The sequence below is a fragment of the Vipera ursinii genome (genome assembly GCF_947247035.1).
Source record: "Vipera ursinii genome assembly, chromosome: 6".
Classification (NCBI taxonomy): domain Eukaryota; kingdom Metazoa; phylum Chordata; class Lepidosauria; order Squamata; family Viperidae; genus Vipera; species Vipera ursinii.
This window is the reverse complement of record NC_139515.1, coordinates 67,901,235-67,923,116: the sequence shown is the minus strand read 5'-3', so window position 1 is coordinate 67,923,116 and position 21,882 is coordinate 67,901,235. Positions and strand designations below refer to the sequence as shown.

At 39.5% G+C, this 21,882-nt stretch overlaps 1 protein-coding gene across 1 annotated transcript in view; it reads left to right on the top strand.

Moving 5' to 3' along the window:
• The window catches only part of CHST11 (carbohydrate sulfotransferase 11), a 168,082-nt gene that overhangs the window by 60,430 nt on the left and 85,770 nt on the right, over positions 1-21,882 (top strand). The window contains exon 2 of the mRNA XM_083365704.1: positions 14,202-14,287. Within this exon, the coding sequence (XP_083221830.1) occupies positions 14,202-14,287 (86 nt within the window). The remainder of the gene's footprint in view (positions 1-14,201; positions 14,288-21,882) is intronic.

Below are 21,882 nucleotides of genomic sequence, written 5' to 3'. Positions count from 1 at the left end.
ACCTCCCATTTATTATTCCTGACCAAAAACTCAGTTTTTGGATATACAGGAAATGATCTTCTAGAGCCATGTTCTGGAAATACCTTTTCCAGGGAGGTGCTCTGGACTGCTCCCCTTGCAGTATTTAAGAAGATGGTTTAAAAAAACCCCTAAAAACTATTTTGTCAATCTGTTAACTTTTAATTATTTTAATTTTTGAGTTTAATTTTTCTTTTTGTTGTTTTTGTTTTCTTAAGTTTTATACACTGCAATTTTATCCTTGTCAGATGCCTTGACTGCTTAAACAAACAAACAAAGAAATAAAATAGAAATATTTGGACAAATTAGCATCTGAGCATTGCAAGCCTATTGTCCATATAGAGATATACGTCCAGCTGAATTTTGTAAGGTTTATTCTCAAAGTCGAAAATAGTAGGACTAAAAGTAGTACACTAAAATTAGGGCTTTTAAACCAAATTAAGCAACGTCGGCAGATTGTAGTTGCTATATTGTAGCAGTTTCAGTAAAAAGGCAAGCACTGATTCATCTTCTCATTGTTATATAATTGATATATAATCAAAACATCTGGAAAAACAAATTTATAATTTGTGCTTCTTATTGCATGTATTCGAGATGTTTTTTTTAAAAAAAATAAAAATAAAGAGAGCTATGCTGTCCTAGCACTCTCTCTGCTCCTAGTCACTGGATAAGCAATTCATCCATTTCTGAGGTCCTGGATGCAAAGGGGACACAGTGGAAGGTGATTGATTAAAGTTAAGCTTCTGAGCTAAGTTTATCCCTGCTCACTTCAGGGATCCATCAATGTAGCTTTTTTGGCCACAGTTTCGAACTGATGTGCCATTGCCTTCTTCACAAGGCTTTTCCTTTACCTTCACCTTCATGTTGCTTTGTATTTCTAATCTGAAAGCTGTTCTAGCACAGGTCAGAGATAAAATTACGCATCGTCATCAGTTTCCTTTCACAGATAAGCTGTTTTTTGTGATAGAAAGCTATACAGCGAAAGTAAGACTTTCAGGACCGTCCTTTCCTAACAAAAATCACATTATGTACCTTTTTCAAGGCTTGTGGAGATGGGGGAGGGGAAGTAGACAGGGAAATGTTTGCTTGTCAAATATCAGAACAAACAGCTTTTTAAGCAATTGTATCCCCTGCATTTTTCTACGTCTCTGAATTAGCTTTTATTCTGTCTGCTTCCCTCCTACTAAAGTCAGCTCTAATATAGTAGGTTTCTACATAGGCAATCTATGATTCTTTCTTGAGTGAAAATGTGTTGCATATTAATTATCACAGTCACTGTGTTTATGTGTGTGGTGTGTGCACACACTTTTCTTTGTTCAGGTCATACAGACATTACACGCAGTCTTATTTGCAAATGAACACATTTAAATTCTCCACCTCTTCTAGCTCAACTTGTGCAATGAGAAAGCTCAAGTGTATCCAGTCTTGGCACTGCAGCTCCCAGGTTTCCCAATTCTGGCTGACAAATTCTGACATTTGCTGTCCTTTCAGATCTGGAGGGTGCCAGCTTGATAGCCATGCTGGTTGTGGATGGAATGGGTGTTTAGAGCAATATAGTTGCAAGAAGATTGCCCATTTATAATACTAAATACAATTCTTTACGGAGTGTAATAAATGTAAATTTTAAATTAGAAGTAGAAGGGGATTGCCAAAAATGTTCTCCTACTGGAATTTTTGCATTTCATTCTCCCTCTCCAAGCACTTAACTTGAACTGTGGGAAATTATCGTAGCTTAGGCTTCAAGAGAATACTCAGGAAATGTCTGACTGGAATCTCAGTTGGAATTGCAATATATTGTGCACAGAGAAATGCAGCTTTTTGTTCAGAACCAAGGCATTCAAAATGGCGCCTTTATATAGCAACCACACAGAGTGGCTTAAGAGGAAGGGATGACTTGCTCAGGATCAAGATCATTTCAAAAATAAGAGCTTTTTAGGAGATAACAGAAACAAAACTTCTATTACTAGGAATAAAATATTGTAGACAGGTGTGTATCCTAGCACCAATCTGTTGGCGAGAGACTTGTAAATGGAAAGCAGGGTGCAACATATGGCATAATAATCCCCCCTCCCTTAACCACAGTGGCAATATAAACAGGTAAAATCAGAGCTCCACCTCTAACGGGTGCTATGTTGTAAGGTAATTACTTATCATCAAAGCTCCTTGAAATCCTTAAAGGAAGGAGTGAGATGAGAAGACAGAACTGTTAATGGTGTTTGTAAATCCATTGAGGTTTTGCTAATGAGATTCTGTTTCATCTATTATACAGTGGAGAAAAGGATGGAGATCAACCCATTCAGAATGCTAATCAGTTGTACTGGAAGAGTGTGTTTGAAGTAATACTATAAGAGCCTTTCCTCAATTACACCTATCACAATATAAACCTGCTTTGCAACATCATTTTTGTCCCATGGCCTCATTACTTTCATTTCATCTCCAGTCCATGACTGAGACAGGCTTAAGTTGGCATTAGCATAAAGCTAACAGAACCCAATGACAGCCACAACTTTATTTTCGTCTCCTCTCCAAAGAGAAAATGTGTTCTAAGCTGAATGATTGACAAAAGAGCAGAGTGGCAACCCAGGTAATTAAAGATGGTTAAGAGAGCGCTTGGTTACCAAGAATATAAATCTCCAGGATCATCAATTACATATGAGGGCCCTTGATGATGTCATTTCAGAGCCACTTTGTATGATTTTTGAGGACTGGGTAAAAGGAAATGTCTCTATTTTCAAAAAGGTGGGGAAGGGGAAAAAGAGCTGTGCTACAACAGACAGGTCAGCTTCATGTTGATGCCAAGTCAATTCTGGAATAAATATTCCTTATTTATTTAAAATATTTTGTCCCATTTTTCTATTTAAGAAATGCTCAGAGAAGCATCTGTGTATGCTACCTTGAGTTCCTGGAGGAAAAAATGTTTTTAGAAACAGAATAATTTTATAGTTTAAGAATAAATTTTAAAATGGCATACAAGTATAAATTTACATACTTCTAGGACTGCACAATATTTTTCAAGTATACGTATATAAAGACCTGAAAAGAAGTTGAAAATGGTAGGCAAAAAAAATTGAACATGTAATAAGAGATATGAAATACACCAGACATGTCAAACACAAGCCCCGGGGGCCGGATCCGGCCCGCGAAGTGGTTTCATGCGGCCCGCGAAGCCATCCTGGGAATGGCCCCCACTGCCTTGGCCCTGGCCCAGAGACCCTCCTTCTGCCAGAGACCCTCAGATCTGTCCCACTCCTGCCCAGGCCCCCATAGGCACCCTTGATGCGAAGGATGTAGAGCTGGCCACACCCACCCAGTAGGCCATACGCACTCTAGCCACGCCCACCCAGTAGGCCACGCCCACCCTGGCCATACCCACCGGGCCCCCTGAGGTCAACCACAATGCTGATGCGGCCCTCAATGAAATTGAGTTTGACACCCCTGAAATACACTCAATCTAGTTTACACAAACACCATGCACTATTATTTACTTGGGAAAGTGTCACTCCTTGACAACCAGTCTGGCTTCCACCATATCCACTTTATACATTCCCTTTTGTTTTTTAAAATTTTAAGCTCTGACTTTTTGAAGACCTCCATCAAGTAGGACTTGGTCTTACCTTTCCTTTCAACCCATTCACTCTCTTCCTATATTTAAATATTTTTAAAGTATTTATTTATAATCTACCTTTATTGCTTTTATACAGGTAATCTTTGACTTAAGCTATTCATTTAGTGACTGTTTGAAGTGACAATGGCACTGAAAAAAGTGATATGACCGTATTTCAAACTTATGATCACTGCAGCATCCCCATGGTCATGTGATCAAAATTCAGACACCTGGCAATTGACCCGTATTTATGATGGTTGCAGAGTCCCAGGGTCACGCAGTGGCGTAGCGTGGGTTGTCAGCACCTGGAGCAAGGCAAGTGACGTCACGGCACTGCCGAAAAGACACGCCCCACAGCGGCGTAGACTTTCTAAGAAGAGTCGCGCGCATGCGGGATGCTTCCGGGTCCCTCTCGAGGGCGGCTGGGCGGGGCTCCGACCTGCAAGAGCCACTGCATTCAAGCTCGCACGTGAGCCCCACTAAATAAAGCCACGCATGCGTATGAAGCTAGGCCGGCCGGCCGGCGGGTCCGTCTTCGCTCGGCCAAGCCTGCCGGGGCGCCTGCGGGGCGCTTGCGGTTGGCCTGAGCCTGGGCGGAGAGTTGGGCACTTCTATTTATTTTATTCAGTTTATGTGGCCGCCCATCTCACCTGCCGGACTCGTTTCACTTTGCAAGAAAGAGCAGCTTGAGAGCGGAGCCAAGCTGACTCTGTGCAGCCCTTGGGGCTCCCTGAGCAGCTCAGTGCGAGCGCACCCCCCCAGATGTTGCGCCCGGTGCGGCCGGCCCCCCCTGCACCCCCCACGCTACGCCACTGGGGTCACGTGATCCCCTTTTGCGTCCTTCTGACAGTGTTACTAACTTAACAACTGCAGTGGTTCACTTAACAACTGTGGGAAGAGAGGTCATAAAATGGAGCAAAATTCACTTAAGAACTGTCTTGCTGAGCAATGGAAGTTTTGGACTCAGATGTGATCGTAAGATGAGAACTACCCATAAATAACTCAAGTTAGTGAAAATATCTAATACTCCATCCTCCTATTTTTCCTCACAACAACTCTGTGAGGTGAGTTGGGCTGAGAGAGAGTGACTGGCCCATATAGTCTCATGCCTAACGTACAACTATAACTCATCATCTCTCAGTTTCTGGCCAGGTGCCTTCTCTGATTTTATCCCTGTATAACAAAACTACTTCAACATATTTCTTTTGTATTTGTCACACGCTTTTATATTCAGTCCACATTGATTCATCACTGATTTGTTCTTGAACCTTACACTCATCTTATTGTGCCTCATTATCGCATGTACCCAATTCCCATTTCTTTCATCTCCCTTTTATGTTTCCCTTAACATATAAGTGAGTGAAATCACACTTTCAGACACTGGTGTTTTTGCTTTTAATAAACATTCATTCCTCACAAAAGACTACCACGCAACTATTATTCTTTTTAATGCCTCATTGGCATGGTCCTCCCCAAAATCCATCAGTTCCCCATCTTTTCTAATAATGTTACTGATGAACATTTCTTTATCTGATTGTTCCAGATTTTCACCATTTATATATCTTGCAATCGCTCACTTAATTTTTCTGTTGAAGACAAACACTTTGGTCTTTGATACGTTGATTTTCAGATCCGTTCTGTTTGTTGCATCCGGTAAACAATCTAACATTTGCTGCAAATTGTTCGGTTTCCTACTCAATAATATTGCATGGTCTTTTTGTCTACGTGCAAAAGTACAGTGATGTACTCAGCCATTGTACATCTGGCAAAAGGTTATTTTAAGAGTGTTTAATAAATAGGATTCAAAATAGAAGGGCAGCCCTCATATCTAAACTGGCTAAACACAAAATGAATCTAAAATAGTTATATTCACAGCAACATTTTCTCTCTGAAAAACTGAAGTAAAAATCCCTTACCCAGGAGAAGTAAACACTGAACTATAAGATAAATGTGAACAATTAATTACTTGTTCCTTTGTCTTCTTGAAACATACTAATGCAGACATGTCAAACTCACGATGTCACGTGACGTTGCACAACATATTGGGACGGTTTTGCCATTGCCGGCAATGGGGTGGGTGCGGCTTCCACGTGATGCATCCGGCCCATGGGCCAGCAGTTTGACACCCCTGTATATCTACAGACTTCTGAAGTGAGATACCTGAGTCCATTTTGACATGAGAAAAGGGTCGATCAATTTATCCTTTCACAGTGGGAACTCTCTTCTGAACTCATCCATTGTGAGATTAAAATTAACTCTAAATACACCAAAGAATACAATTCAATACATGTGACAAATTGTAGATTATGAAAGTATTATATTCTGCCCCTGCATCCCACCAAGATTGCATTAAAATCCCTGCCCTTTTAAGGAATGAAAGGAGATGCTCCCATACAGAGAACTTTTATGTCTAAATGGAGATTTGAAAGTTATCCTGAATTCCTTAAAGGAGTTGGGAGTCTATAAAAACAGCATGAAAAGGGTATGCAATTTGTTTAAATAGCTTTTATAAACACAATCCATTTCAAGCTATCTCTTTGTTGATGAGGTTAGGGTTTTACAGGTGTTAGTATGTAGCCAAGGGAGACAGAAAATAAGAGCAATTGGAAGCATCTCAGATTATTTAGCCTACTTCTCACTCTTAATCTCATTTGGTTGTATTATACTATTTCAATCTTCTTTCATGCTGCTTTAATTCAATATTTTCCTATTGCTATTATATTCTACCTGCAAATTACATTCTTCTCATTCAGCAGTAAGACATTGTGTGGCCTCTAAATATTGCTGAATTACAATGAACAGCAGGCTGCCCACCTGGACCAGTGGTGAGGGATGCTATGGAAATTGGCAAAATCAAGAAGAGCTGATTCTCTTTGGAAAAAAAATCCAAAACATAAAACTGTTGCTAAAAAAGCTATGTTAAAAACAAAACAAAACAAAACATCAAGCAATACCAATTGCAGATAAAATTCATAGTTAAATGCTCAACATTAACTATGCATTCATCTTTAAAAGAGAAAAGCATATGTCAGTGGTGGCGAACCTATGGCACGCGTGCCAGAGGAAACACGCAGAGCTCTCTCTGTGGGCATGCGCGCCGCTGCTGCCAGAAGCTTGTGCAGGTCCATTAGGCCGCTGCCACCACCCGGAGCTGCAGCCCCACCCAACACAAAGGATCTGAAGCGGCCAGCTAGCAAGCTCGAGTAGAGGTGGTAGAAGATGCCCACGCCCAGCAAGCCAAAGGCTGTCCCAAGCAGGGAAAGCCAGATCCCCATCAGCACCATGGTCCCCCAGTCCCAGCTAGGATTGTATGCCTCCCCCATCTATGCTGGACCTCCTGCCCACTGCCCCACCCACCAGAGACCCCCTGGATCTCCCCCAGCCCTACCCCCACACAAGTGTCCCCCCATGAGCAACATTGAGGTGTCTGTGCCCACCACAGCCATGTCCACCCAGTCTGCCATGACAACCGCAGCCATGCCCACCCAGTGGGCCACATCCCCATGCCCCCCAAGGGCACCGCAATGCTGATGCGGCCCTGGCACTTTGCGATAAATAAGTGGGTTTTGGGTTGTGGTTTGGGCACTCGGTGTCAAGCCCCGTGGGCTCAACATTGACAGAAGGGGGGAGGGAGACAACGATACCTGGGAGGAGGCCAACGATGTCTCCAAACGCCTTAGCGGCTCCTTGCCTGGGCCGCCAGATAGCTGTTCGGTGAGGGAAGGCCTTAGGGAGGAGAATAGCGCCAAGGACGACTGCCGGGAGGAAGCCAGTGGGGAGGCATTAGGGAGGAGGCCAGTGGAGGCCAGAGGCAAGGACAATACCCAGGGAGAAGCCAGGGGTAGCCTTACCTGAACTGTGACCGAATGCAGAGCCGCTGTACAGGTGAGCAGCCGTGCGTTCGACAAGCAGCTGATCAGCACAGGAACATCACCCGGCAGTGTGTACAGAATGGCCAAATGGAGAGGAGAGCCAGAGGCCTGCATTGCTGTTCTTCAAGCTAGCCACTGGATGCTGGTTAGGTGGGTGGGGGGTGGAGCTGGTGGGGAGGAATGTATGTAAGGCACTGGGAGGAAATCATTCCCAGCACTAACTTTGTTTGCTGTGATTAAATGCTTGTCAGGCCGTTCCAGTGTTTTGCCAGCCACCTTGATGTCTACCACTTGTTTTCTGTGGGAACCAGGGGTTGGTAAGGACACTGACACTCAGTCTCTAAAAGGTTCACCATCATTGGCATATGTGGAAGACCAATTGTGTGTAATTTAGGTTTGTCACATGGAACACTTAATTTTTTAAAAAAATGGTATGTTGAACAAGCCATATCTTGGTTCTCACTTAATAATGCACATAAACCAATTAAGACACTTTATGGCTTATTATTATATGTGAGCCCTGATACTGTCACTATAGTTACATAATATGCAGGGTTACAGCTTGGCTGTCTGAACTTAGAAACATGGTTACTTCAGGTTTAAATGAGAAGCTATTAACCACACTTGATAGTTGATTAGTCTTAAGCAATATATCTTAGCATGTCATTCAAACCTGAACTAACAATTAGCTCATATTTAGTCCTTCAGGATGTGGCATTTAGTAAAGAAGAGAAAAAATATCAAATGCTGTGTCTTCTCCATGGCTGTGCAGTTTCAAGCTTGTTACATTTTTCCCCCTATTATAGAATATCAGAATTTAACTTTTCTTTTTTGTATGAAAACAGACTTCTGTTTTGTGTATTGCTGTTGCTCCCCCTGCATTAGACCTTTAATGTAATAAACTACACTAGAATTGATTAGCACAGACACAATATTTTATTTCATTTATTTTCAAAATCTGAGATCTCTAACAAATCTGCTGGCCTTTTGTACAGCCATAATGATCTGGCTCTGAGCCTGAGCCTAGGGATCTGGGTGTGTGACAGAGCTCGCTTCCTGATTGTGGGAATGGCTGTTTGTTATTTTTTCCTGGCTGCTGCATGTTTTAATTTGTTGTATATGTATTTTTTGATTTCCTATTTATTATTGTCTTTGAGATGGACAGGAATAAAAATCAAGTCAGTCAATCAGGGTGAGTCTGAATATTTAATTATACTGTGGGGTCCTTGTTGCTCTTAGAACTTGGTTGTTTTCATGCAGATGTTTGCTGATGCTTCAGTTCTTTACTGAATTAGGTAACATCATCGGTGCTTATAGGGAGAGGGGACTCATGATCAAAATCTTAAAGAGTTTGGAAGAGCACCTGTGTAACCATCTCTGTCAGTTCACTCAAGTATTTGCCAAGTATACAAACAGAATTCCTGTGTTCATGTGTCCATTCGGAACAAGATGCATACTGTTTAAATGGGCAAATACACACATATATTCTTCAAGGCACCTAAAATGATTTTAGTGAACATTTTCACTAAATGAAGTATGTTTTACATTTTAAGAAGTACATTTTATATTTTACTTTTATTTAATTAAGATTTTGATCTTTCAAAATCAACAGGAAGACTGTTTTAATTCTTAAAAATGCAACCCACTAGACAGATAGTTTGTAATACATTCCCAACATGAATACTCCAGACACAGAATAAACAGAAACTGAAGTCTAGGACTTAAGTTAACAGATCTCAAATTTTTTCTAGCCACAGAATTGTAGGGCTAAATGAATCGTATGGGAAAATAATATTTTGTTGAACATGAGAAGGAAGTATGAAGTTAAGGGAGGGGGCAGCCCAAGAAACTAAATTTGTGTTTGAAGGATAAATCATTCAAATGAGAGTCAGCAGGTGAAACAATATTGGTCTCCTGTGTCCTCTGATCCTAGTCAAAATTATAGTTGCAATAGCATTCCCCGGCCATCTGTCATTGTGATGTTATAGTACTGCAGAGGCCAAGCCAGCATCAAGGTGCATTGTACTCCAGAAAATAAGCCATTTGGATTCTAGTGTAGAATCCTTGGTACAATATGAATTCTATCTTACAGTTACTGTGTTACTGCAAAATTAGATTTTCACACATTGCTTGCATCCACATACATTTAAATCAGTTTTTAATTCACATACCACTAAACCATAATGGGTGGATTCACAGCTCATGTTAATTCAAAGACAAATTACTTGTACTCCAAAATGGTGATCCACTTAAATACATTGATCCACTCCAACACATTAGTCCACATATTGACTAGAGTGAATGGACATTGTCATGCAATAAAACTTGTAGGGAAGTAGTTCAGGGAAAATTGTTGTAATCAAGTTTTGGAGATTCAGCTATCTGCTTCTAAGAAATTGGTGGCAATGGAAATAAGAACTGAAAAAGTCTTCCATTGCCTGGCATCAATTCCTTCAGCCTTCACCAAAACTAGGGATATTACCTTTAACTGGCAAGTACTTTTATTCCGAATAAAAGGTGAAAAAAAAGATAGGGTTGAATGTGCTTTCAAGAGAGACTACTGCTTAATATCTGCACTATCACCCATGCCTGGAGGATATTGTTTCAGAAACTGTTAAAAACCTATTGGGACAAAACTTTTCACAAGCAAACACAATGGAAAGTAAAGTCTATCAAGGTGTTTCCAGCTCTTTTTAAAAGACTAACTATTATCCTGACCAATCTTTTTGACCATCACTACCAGGAAAAGTTACCTTCACTGCAATCAGTCACAAAACTGCAGTAATGAAATCTTGATTTAATAAGCCACCATTCACAGTAGATGAAGTGAATCAAATGTATATCCAAATATATCCCCCCAATGCTAAACAAATTGATTCCATCAAAAACTCTGTACATGAATTTGCATAATTCATTTGTACCTATTTGTCACTTCTGTACATTTATATCATTTTTATTTGTTCATCAGCCTAAAACCAACCAGAATTCAGGCAACTTGCAAAAATTTGCATTATCACTGGAGGTTTTTAAGAAGAGACTGGACATCCAACTGTCTGAAATTATATAGGGACTCCTGCTTCAGCAGGGGAGTGGACTAGAAGACCTCTAAGGTCCCTTCCAGCTCTATTCTGATTCTAAGATTCTAATGAGGTCAATGTAAGGATTACTTCAATTGATGTAAATGACATTTATAGTAATAAAGTGAAAAGTTAACTATTAAAATATCTTAGAAACGTAAAATGATATACAGTTCACAAAGCAACTTCTCAATATCAGTATATTTTAATGATGTAAATTGCAATTATGACAATATCAACAATGCAAATACAGTAACATTATTAGAAAAAAGACCCATAATAGTGGTCTGGCTATTTATACTGAATTCTCAAGATAGTAGCATTAATATTTCAGTGAAAACACAAAAATAATACAAGTATGATACATTTTAAAGGTCAGTCTATTATTTCTAGCTTTGGTAGAAAATTCTGTTCTGCCCTTTAACTAACAGATATTTTCATGCCATTCTGCTTTCATCTGATCTGCCAAAGACTTTTTGACAAACTCCATGCATAAATGTTCCTATTTGCTCACTTGACTTCACAAGGTGGAAAGCTGGGTTGACCTTGTGCTATATTTTTCAGCAGTATTTGCTGGTTAATATGAGAGCAGCAGTACAAAATGCTTGGAGGACACCATGTCACGCAAGGCCACAAATGTCCCTTGAGTTTTGAGAATTTTGAAAGAGTTTTGATCTTTTCAGGTGGTTAGCAGTAGCAGTAGCTCTAGCACTTGGACTTATATACAGCTTCATAGTGCTTTACAGCTCTCTCTAAGCTGTTTACAAAGTCAACATCTGAGGCAGCATATTGTCCCCAACAATCTGGGTCCTCATTTTACCGACTTTGGAAGGATGGAAGGCTGAGTCAACCTTGAGCCGGTCAGGATCAAACTCCTGGCAGTTGGCAGAATTAACCTGCAATATTGCATTCTAACCATTGTGCCACCACTGCTCAGTGTGCAGATAAGAAATAAGGGGGGTTGCTGGTGTGAGAGAAGGTTAGGAACAAAATGAGAAGGGTCAGGGTGGGTTCCTTGCTTAAAGCAAATAGCAATGATGTTCTTGTTGGTGCCAACAGGGAACTTCTCAGAGTGCTAGAACTCAAATGTAGCTACATGATAGCTCTTCAAGGTAGAGCAAGTCAGGAAACAAAAGATCACAAAAAATAATATAGCTTAGTTTATTGATATAGGTTGATAGGGTTTCTCCTTCCCATCTTCTTATACCAAGGAGATTTAGTGTGAGGCACTTCTGAATTTCTTTTTTCACGCTTTCTTTTTCCCCAGAGCTAAGTTCAAGTTTTCCACATATTTTCTTCATAGCCATGTACTTCTCTACTATATTTCTTACGGGAATCCAATTATCTTTCTATAAATAGTGTGATATTTATATGTAATTTCATTCACAAATTTACTCATTCATGCCCACGCAGCTTCAAACTTCTAGAGTAGGCAGAATTGCCTATTTTTAAAAAAAAACCTTTTCAGTTTCACTCTTACCTTCAAGGAGCAGCAACATTTGGAGGTGAAGTCTACTTGGAATATGTAGTATGGCATTTAAAATTGAGGATTATTTCCCTGAAAACATTGCAAAAGAAGTTACAAGGTATGAGGAATATTTTCCAATAGAAGCCTGCCAATTATTAGTAGCAATGTTTAAATAATTCATTTTTAAGTAGACAAAAAGGAGGAGGTTTTTAGGAAGTGGAAGTAAACCATTATTAGAAGTCCACTGATAAAAAAATAGTCAATAGTTTTACTGATATTGTGCCATATAACAATTATAAATCACCCAGAGTCTTACACTACTGTTGCTAAGAGACACATTTCTCAGTATCCAAGTTTCCATCTTCCTGTGATATGTAAATATCTTTGTAGTAACTGTCTTTGCTCACAGTAGAAAAGCCCATAGTTTGATAACATCAAAATGTCCGTTCCAGGATAAATTTTGGGAGAGGCAGAAATCTGAGGGAAGCAATTTCATTCAGTCCAAACTGACATGAACAATCCTTGGGTCGGTGGTACCTTATACTGACTGAAGCTAGAAGCTTCAAATGGTTCTCCAGAGAAGAATATTTTTATTCCAAGTTGGCATATTTGTGCCTGCTAGAGATTAGTGATTATTAGCTTGCATGTGTTCCAATTTTAAGTAATTGCTCCAATTAACTATTTGATTAAACAGTTAATTTAAATTATAGCACATGATAATATCCATTTACCTGAACTATGAAGGAAAATTAAAACATATAGGATTGATTAAGTGTTTGGATTTTATTGAGAGCATGCAGGAACAAATTTGATAATTAAATAAGCATGCAGAATTACTTGTTTATTGAAGCCACTCAAGAGCCTACCAAGCTGTGGTATACTTCTCTGCTAAGAAGGAAAAGTCACATGTTGTTACACAAAAATATTTTTTTAAAATATTGCCGTTGAAATTAAGATTTATTTTTTAAATGTTTGAAAGCCACCTTACCTCTGCAGAGTCTCTGCAGTTTTTATACAGATTTTAATTAGATAAAAGAATAAACTTACCTCAATTTATTTATTTCCTTAGATTCTGTTTTCAGGCATATATCACAAAGTTAATGGTAAGCCACTGTATGGTGCACAGAGGCACCTACATAGTGACTGACCTTTGCTTTCTGTCTCAATATAATAGTACAGTATTCCTAAAGACAGTCTGGCCTTGAGGATGGAAGTTTGCTGGTGGCTAAAATCACTACTAGAGATGGAGCATGCTTTTTGTTGGGTCTCCTGTCACATAAATGGATCTCTTTATCTCCAGCCACAATTTTTCATTTGTGCAGGACACCAAGTTTTCTACCATGGCCTTTAACTAAATTAAATCTGGTAAACTTCTCCTCTGTTTCTTTTTTAAAAAAAATGTTAGATCTTTGATAATGTTATTGCAAAATGAAAACAATATGAAAATACAATGCACAACTTCCTCCTCCAAATGCTTAGACCTAGAGTGAGGTAATTTGTTTTGCAATTTGTTTCATCTTTACATGGAAATATAATATTTTAATGTTCTGGATAAAATTATTGCAATGATGAATGTTTTGGGATGGCTGAAATGCACGTAATGTCATATTTCCTCTTACACTTACATCTGGCTTTTGTTATGTGTGATATATCTGGGTGTGAGTGTGTATGTGTGTCAGTATCTCAGTTTTTAAAATACAGATGGTCCTCAACTTATGACCACAATTGAGCCCAAAGTTTCTGTTGCTAAGCGAAACATTTAAGTGATTTTTGCCCAATTTTATAACCTTTCTTGCCAGTGTTATTAAGTGAATCACTGCAGTTGTTAAGCTAGTAACACCATTGTTAAGTGAATCTGGCTTCCCATTGACTTTGTTTGTCAGAAGGCTGCAAAAGGTGATCACATGACCCCGGGACATTATAACCATCATAAATATGAGTCAATTGCCAAGCGTCCGAATTTTGAGCACATTCCCATGGGGATGCTGCAAAGGTTGCAAGTGTGAAAAATGGTCATGTCACTTTTTTCAGTGCCATTGTAACTTTGAACGTTCAGTAAATGAACTGTTGTAAGTCGAGGGCTACCTGTACTTAATTCTTCTATGTATGCTTTGAAACTATGTTAGCATTTTATCCACTAATTTCAGTTTATTTTCTATCAGTAATACGTAGGAATAGCTTTGGGATGGACATCTGCTGCCGAAAAGGATCAAGGAGCCCATTACAAGAACTCTACAACCCAACCCAGGTGAGTTCCCTCCAGTCATCCTGGAGACTCCGTTCTTACCTTTTTATAAAGAATCTTCTATTATATAGTGAAGTGCCTAAGACGCCAAAAAAGGATGCCCTACCTTTGCTTATCTGAGAGTGCCTGTGAGTATCTTCTGTGGACAGAGCAATAAAGTAGTGACAACACCTACAGACTTATAGCATCTTTGTTTTCTTAACTGTATGGGAGGAACTGCTGATGGTGAAAATGAAGATATAGAGGGAGAGAGTGAAAAAACTCATCCTGGTGCTAACTGAAACCTGCTCCAGAGGGGGGAAATGTATTAACCTCTTGTAATTAAAGAAACAATATTTGTGCACTTTAACGGCTAACACATTATCTTTTGTTTTAAAGCTTTTGTGGATCACAATGCTCTTCATTGGATGCCTGGAATATCATCTTGAGAAATGAATATTGAAAACATAGTGCATATTGTACTTCTCCCTGTTATTTGTGGGAGAGAAAAGGAGGGAATTGTAAAAATAAAGATATTAAAAGGTAGTGACATTTCTTGTAACTGTAAACAAAAGAGTAGTTAGATTTGGCAGATATTCTGTACCAATCAGCTGGTTAAAACATGTAGTGTAATTAAACAAGATTCCTGTATGTTCTTATTCACATATGTATTCGGTTATTTCATATATCAGAGAAGTAGAATACAATGCCTCTTTTCTGTTGCATCCTGGAAGACCAAAGTACTTTTAGGGATTGCAAGCATTATAGGAAGTAGATGATTTGAGAAACCTACCTCTTCTTTACCATACTAATCTAGATTAGTCATCTACAAACTAGTTTGCCAATAAAGTTTACATGCCAAAAATTATTTTTAGGAATTAAGTACATATTGCCCCTTTACTTAATGAATAATACCCGTGGCTAATAGCAAGATTCTGTTACTGTGATCTTACAATAAGGGTAGTTTTAGCACTCATGTTTGGTGCTTCTTGTCTGGACTTTCTCAAGGGGCTGACATCAATCTTGCAAGTCTGAAGATACATTTCTTCCCCAGGGCGTTTACAGTCCAAGAAACTAGGAACGATTCCTTCTGAGATACGGGTAGTCCTCGACTTACGACCACAACCAGGCCCAGAATTTATGTTACTAAGAAATTTGTTAAGTGACTTTTTGCTCCATTTTACGACTTTTCTTGCCATATTTGTTAAGTGAATCACTGCAATTGTTAAGTTAATAACCTGATTGTTAAGTGAATCTGGCTTCCCCATTGACTGCTTTTCAGGAGGTCACAAAAGGAGATCATGTGACCTTGGGATTCTGCAACTGACATAAATATGAACCAGTTGTCAAGCATGTGAATGTAAATCACGTGACCATTAAGATGTTGCAAGGGTCATAAGTGTGAAAAATGGTCATAAGTCACTTTTTCAGTCCTGTTGTAACTTCAAAGGGTCACCAAATGAACTGTTGTAAGTTGAGGACCACCTGTATTTGCCAGCCCTACATTCTTTCTGAGGGCTTAGGTGCCTCTTACCTCATCATTGCTTAGTCTGTGATTCTTCCTCTTCCTCCTCGTTCTCACAGACTGTTACAGTATGGTTTAATCTTAGCAATAGATTTCAGGCACTCTAACCATATTTATTAGCATTAAGACCTGCTGATTTTACAGTATATTTATAACAATGAACAGCATTTTGTGAAAATTGGTCAGATATTAAGGGAAGTGTCCCATAATAAATCTCCTTGCTAGATTTAATAAGTCACTAAATGATTGAAATCTTAACTTGACTATAAATTGGGCTCTCTTTCATTTTTAACAGAACTGCTGGAAGTTGAGAGATGCATAATTGTCATAATGTGGGAGTGTCAAATGTCAAGCATACTAATATAATGTCATTAAATGAGTCATAGTTTTACTTGAAATTGTGTAAATTAGGGCAAGTCCTAACTGGAAGATATAAATAAAACTTTCAACAGAAAGAGAGTAAATCTGCCAAAGAGGAAATAGTAGCATCTATATTTATGAATATATTTATATGAATTATCTACTTACTAAAATCAGATGGACTCTGGCTTACTGAATTTACAATATAAAATACAATACAAGATCAGTTTTTTAAAATAATTTAAATAACAAAATATATATTCTAATTAATAATTTAAATATCAAAGATAATAGCTAAATATAATTTAAGATTTGCTGATTTACCAACAATTGCTAAAAGTTATAAAATAGGATAACAAGCAAGAGAGACCGTTCAATAGATCTGAATTCCAGTAGAATCAACGAATGCAACAGTATCCTGCCTTTTTGTGGGTAAGCAGTGAGTTCTGTTTCTAAAATACTATTCTCTTTCATTCCTTTCTAATTATGTTTTCTCCAAATATTCACCATTAGAATTCCTTCAGTGTCTTCCAACCGGGGAGAGCTAAGTAGAATCAATGTTTAAATAAGGCCAGAATTTCTCATCAACATGACTGAATGCGACTTTTTCACACATAGAGAATTGACATCAGTACACTGGCATTTCTGTTCATACTGGATTGAAGGAAGGGGAAAGGTGGGGAGAGAGGAAGGGCAAGAAGTGGAAAGACTCTAGACGGCATTCAAGCTACCTTTTTGGACAGCCTTTGTATACATAAATAGAGAGAGGGCACATGGTGTAGCAATATTTCAACAGTGCACTGTTGACATTCACCGTTTCTTTCAGAGGAGAGAAAATAGCAAGAGAACACCGGGATGGAGAGGTGAAGTGAGGTGAGCGTCAGTAATAGTCATCTTGAATATCTCTCACCGCTTTCAGTTGCACAGCTTGGAACAGGTATTTTAGAATTGCACAGAGGCAGGAAAACTCGAGAAGGCAATTTTCTCATTAAGAAGTACGCAGGTTCTGATGAAAGGATACCTTAGGAGCTTTTTTCTAGATTTTCTTACCTGCTAAGACCCCTTTGGGCAGCCCACATGTTACCGCTCTTCCAAGACATTTGGCAGCCAGTAACCCAAACAATTCTTATCTCTATAGTCCTCTCTGAGCTTGGTTGTTGGTGTGCAGTTGTTTCATTACCCATCTAGGTAATAAAATGTCTGCAAGCAAGCAACCAAGCTGAGAGAGCACCAAGGACTCTACAGTTCCAACTTGGGCTACATATATTCTTCTTCTGTCAGAATTCTTTATCTCAGCCTGTCAGCCTTGCAAGGTAGTCCAAACAAGAAGCAGACCCAGAAATACTAGCTCTATCTTTATTATAAGGTTACAGTAACAGAATCCTGCAACTGTGAAAGTGTGCCTCTCCCCTTTTGCCTTTACAGTCCAAGAAATTAGGGAGGGTCCCTTCTGAGATGCTTGCCATGCCCCCATTCCTTTTGCAGACTCAGCTGCCACTTATCTGACCATTGTCTAACCCAGTGGTCCCCAACCTTTCCGGCCAGGTTGGCGGGGGGAGAGGATGGCTTTGTGTGAGTGGCAGGCACTTGCACAACTCCATTTGTGCCACTGGCGGGTGCCCGCACTCGCCGCTTACATAAATGGAGTTTCACTTGTGCGCGTGAGCCTGTCACTCACACAAAGCCAGCCCCTCTCCTCCCCCTAGCTGGGCTGCCAAGCCAGAAAGATTGGGGACTGCTGGGATAGATAGAAAAGCGGCTCCTAGACCCCTCCTGACATATTGTACAGATATTGAGCAAATCCCAGCATTCCAGCTAATAACAGAATAACAGAGCTGGAAGGGACCTTGGAGTCTTCTGGTCCAACCCCCTCCTCAAGCAGGAGACCCTGTGCCAAGTGGAGCTGCTCATGCATCCCAGTTCCAAATGGGCTGAGGCCCAGTATTGGCCACAATTGGGGATTGGGGACCCCCTGGTCTAGTCTGTGACTCTTCGTACTCTTTCCCAAGGTCATTGCCATATTCCATTATGCTGCCTCTCTTCTTTTGCAGCTTTTTCTTTCTGAGCAGAAAGAGGAAAAGCTTTCTCTTTGAGGCAGATCAGAATACCGGTGACTTGCATAGGTGCTTCTCTTTTAATTATCCCAGAATATATTCTCCTGCTCTTATTACGGTCTTTCTAATCAATCTTGACTCATAGTGAGTTCAGGAACAAGTACATGTAGTTTTCTTGGCAACATTTTTAAAAGTTGCTTGTCAGTACCTTTTTCCTAGAACTGAAATAAAGTCAACCAGCTGGCTTTTAATTTCCCAACTTTTACTCCAGTATTTTAAATTATTGCACTGAACTGGCTCCTATAGTAGCCTTTAAGCCCGCTTCTTTTCTAATTTAAGTTATTTCTACAAAAGAAAGTCTTCTCCAAGTTGAATTCAGTTCCTGATGAGTTCATGGATACATGTGTGGGTTTTTCTTGGGAGCAGTATGGCACTTGTTTGCCACTGATATATTTTGGGATGTTATTTCAACCTCCCAGTCTAGCCTATAGCCCTGGGATTCTCCCATGCACATTTAATCAGGTGCAAGGACCCAATATAGATTCTGATTCCATAGTTTGTTTCACTAGGTGGTTGCCCTCTGCTGAAGCAATAATACTTCAATACTGTCTCCCACACAGTTATATTTCCAATGTTTTACAATGTTTCCCCCCACTAAAAATACAGTAATAGAACAATATGTAAAAAATATAAAAACAAAGTAAGGGAAATGGTGCTGCCAATTTTTGGTACTGTAATCGTGGTCACCAGGGATTTGGCATGTGGAGGATATGTGCTCCCTGTGCCCAAGGGCTGTCCATAAGAAAAGGTTCTTCATGGCCTCATTGACACATCATGATAGAACAGTGTTTCTCAGTCTTAGCAACTTTCAGCAACTGGTTGAAGATTTCTGGGAGTTGAAGTCCATACACCTTAAAGTTATCCAGGTTAAGAAACACTGTGATAGATCATCACTTGCCCCAGATAGCCATGCTACATGGTTATTCTGGAAAGTTTTAGTCCACCTATCTGAATGGCATTGGATTAAGGAAAGGTGGTATAGGGGAGAAAATCATAATGCATGATTCCACATGATTATTGAATCCCATCCCTGCCACTGATGGCAGAATGGCAGGAGATCAGGGTAGGTGAATGTCATGTATGGCAGAGTTAGGGAGACACTAGAATTAACTGAATAGAAAAAGGATCAAACTTCTCAGGTCCTGTTGCTTGTATTTCCAGGCCTCTTTTTTTTAAAAAAAGTTATGTATTTGCAAAGTATATTCTTAGAAAAGCAACGCACTGAAGCATCTTGTAATTAGTGTGTACTTGTTGGATTGTGGTGGTCTAAAAATAAGTTAATTACCTACCAGTCTACAGAGCTTAAGTCAACTAAGATTCAAAGATGCCAACATATTTGAGGTTTGAGTACATCTGTGGGTGTCACTGATCTTTTCACTGCAGCTGAACAGAGAAACAAATCATAAGTAATTTAGTGACCAGATTGGAGAGGATGATGGGAGACAAAATTACTATCCTTCTTCTTTGGAAGGGGTCTCGATGCCATTCTTCTATATAGGAAAAACTTCTAACTAAATACTATCAACTCTTCCTTGCTATGCCAATTTAAAAAAACCTATTTTAAAGAGGATATTTTTTTAAATAAATAACTCTAGAATTGTTTTATAACTTATTTGTCTTAACTAATCAAGTAATTGAGGAATGTTTATGCCTGCTTATTGATATAAATTATCAAAGTAATGTCCATGACTATCATATACTATGTAGCTCCCTTTCACTTTATATGTATTTGCATTTCAGTGATTTTTGTCGGCCTTTTAAGATAGTCCAGACAGGAAACCAAAATCATGGGTACTAATACTATCTTTAATGTAAGATTAAACTTCCATTAACAGACTCTTACAAATCTGAAAGTCCTTCCCCCTCCCCTAACTTTACATTCTAGAGCAGAGGTAACCAACCTTTCCAGGTTGGCTGCATGGAGGGGAATGGAGGGACAGGCATGGGGCCACATGCATTATGCAAATGGGGGTAGTGTGAGCATGTATGTGATGCTGGGGCAGGGCTAGTACCCACATGAAGCTGGAATGGTATGAGTGCCCGTGCAATGCTCGGGGTGGCGCGAGCACCTGCACAAAGCTGGGAGTAGCCCTAAAGCCTGTGCAATGCTGGGAGCAGGCCTAGCACCCGCATGACACTCAGGGCAGGCCTAATGCCCACGTGATACTCAGGGCGGAGCTAGCACCCACATGACACTCAGAGCAGCGCTAGCATAAGTGGGGGGGAGTGCGCGCGCACACAAGCACACATTGGCCAGCCTTTCACATGGCCTGGTGGCCAAGAGGCCCAGCCTGGTAATGGGCCATGGCCCACAGGTTGGGGACCCCTGTTCTAGAGAACTAGGGAAAGTCCCATCTAAGGTGGCTTCTCCATTTCCAGTCTAGGCTATGTCTCTTCCTCTTCCTATGTCTCCCACAATTGTTCTCACAGCCCATTACAATTTGCTTTTATGTGACTGATCATTTTTATCCAAGAATTTGGTTTATGGGCAGGCATCATTTTGTGCAAGCAATTGCCAATTTTCCACATGTCTAGAAACATGCCAAAACTCCTTTCTGTCTTTACACGTCATGAATCACATTTACCAATTAATTTAACACACGAAGTTTCACTTCCCAGTGCTTTTTTTGTAAAAGAAAAAGGTGCCGGAACTCCGTTCTGAGCATTCTATGAGAAAAAAAGCCCTGCCCTTATCTTGTCAAAACATCCCTTATCTTGCATTCCACCCGCGCTTTAGTGATTCAAAACCAAACAGTTAAAGCAAAATGCTGCCTCTTATATTGTCAGTGCAAAAACATGTCCATGTTTGCAGCATTGACAAGATGTCTCTTCAACCTTAAAGTACCACAGTATCATTTCTCATCACTGTCCATGCTTGTGCAAATTGGAATTTAATACCTTCTGAAGGTCCACAAGCTTCAGAATTGATTTCTAAATGTGTCAATTCTCATTCTAATAATGATTAAATTTCCAGGCCTTTGCATCTTTATTTCCTAAGTATATATCTTGGTTGTGTGCCAAATTTACTTCATTTATTAAAAACATAGAGCTCTGAATCAAGTTGAATTGATTAGACGCAGTGTTTTAAATCATATTTCTAATGCTTGCTTACTTCAGGAATGATATTTCAGAGATCTCTTGATACCCTACATAAATTAATCATATTTGGTTACATGGTTTTGAAAAAAGCTAATGGACATTTGGGATGCAAACAGTTCTTGCTTGGCTGCTTTAAATCTCTCTTGTCTGTACAGCAGTGGCTAAAATTTCTGACAGACAGATCTCTGTGACTAATATATCTATTGCACCATAAATTTCTACTCAGCTCTTTAATTGCACACTAAACTATTTTACGGTAGGGGTTTTGATGTATATGCACAGTGAAACAACATATAAATTTGATCCTGGTTGCTGAAGCTAAGTCTCAGAGGTTACAACTATTAGTGCCTATTGTGGATATATAGGATTACCGCTTGACTATCTCTGTTGGTTGGTTGATTGGTTGTGTGCCATCAAATTGTTGTCAACTCTTAGATATCTCTGTTTATAAAGATTTGCATATGAGCTGTTCCTATCCTCAGGTAATATTTGATTGGATATTTACATTTGGCTAGGTACTA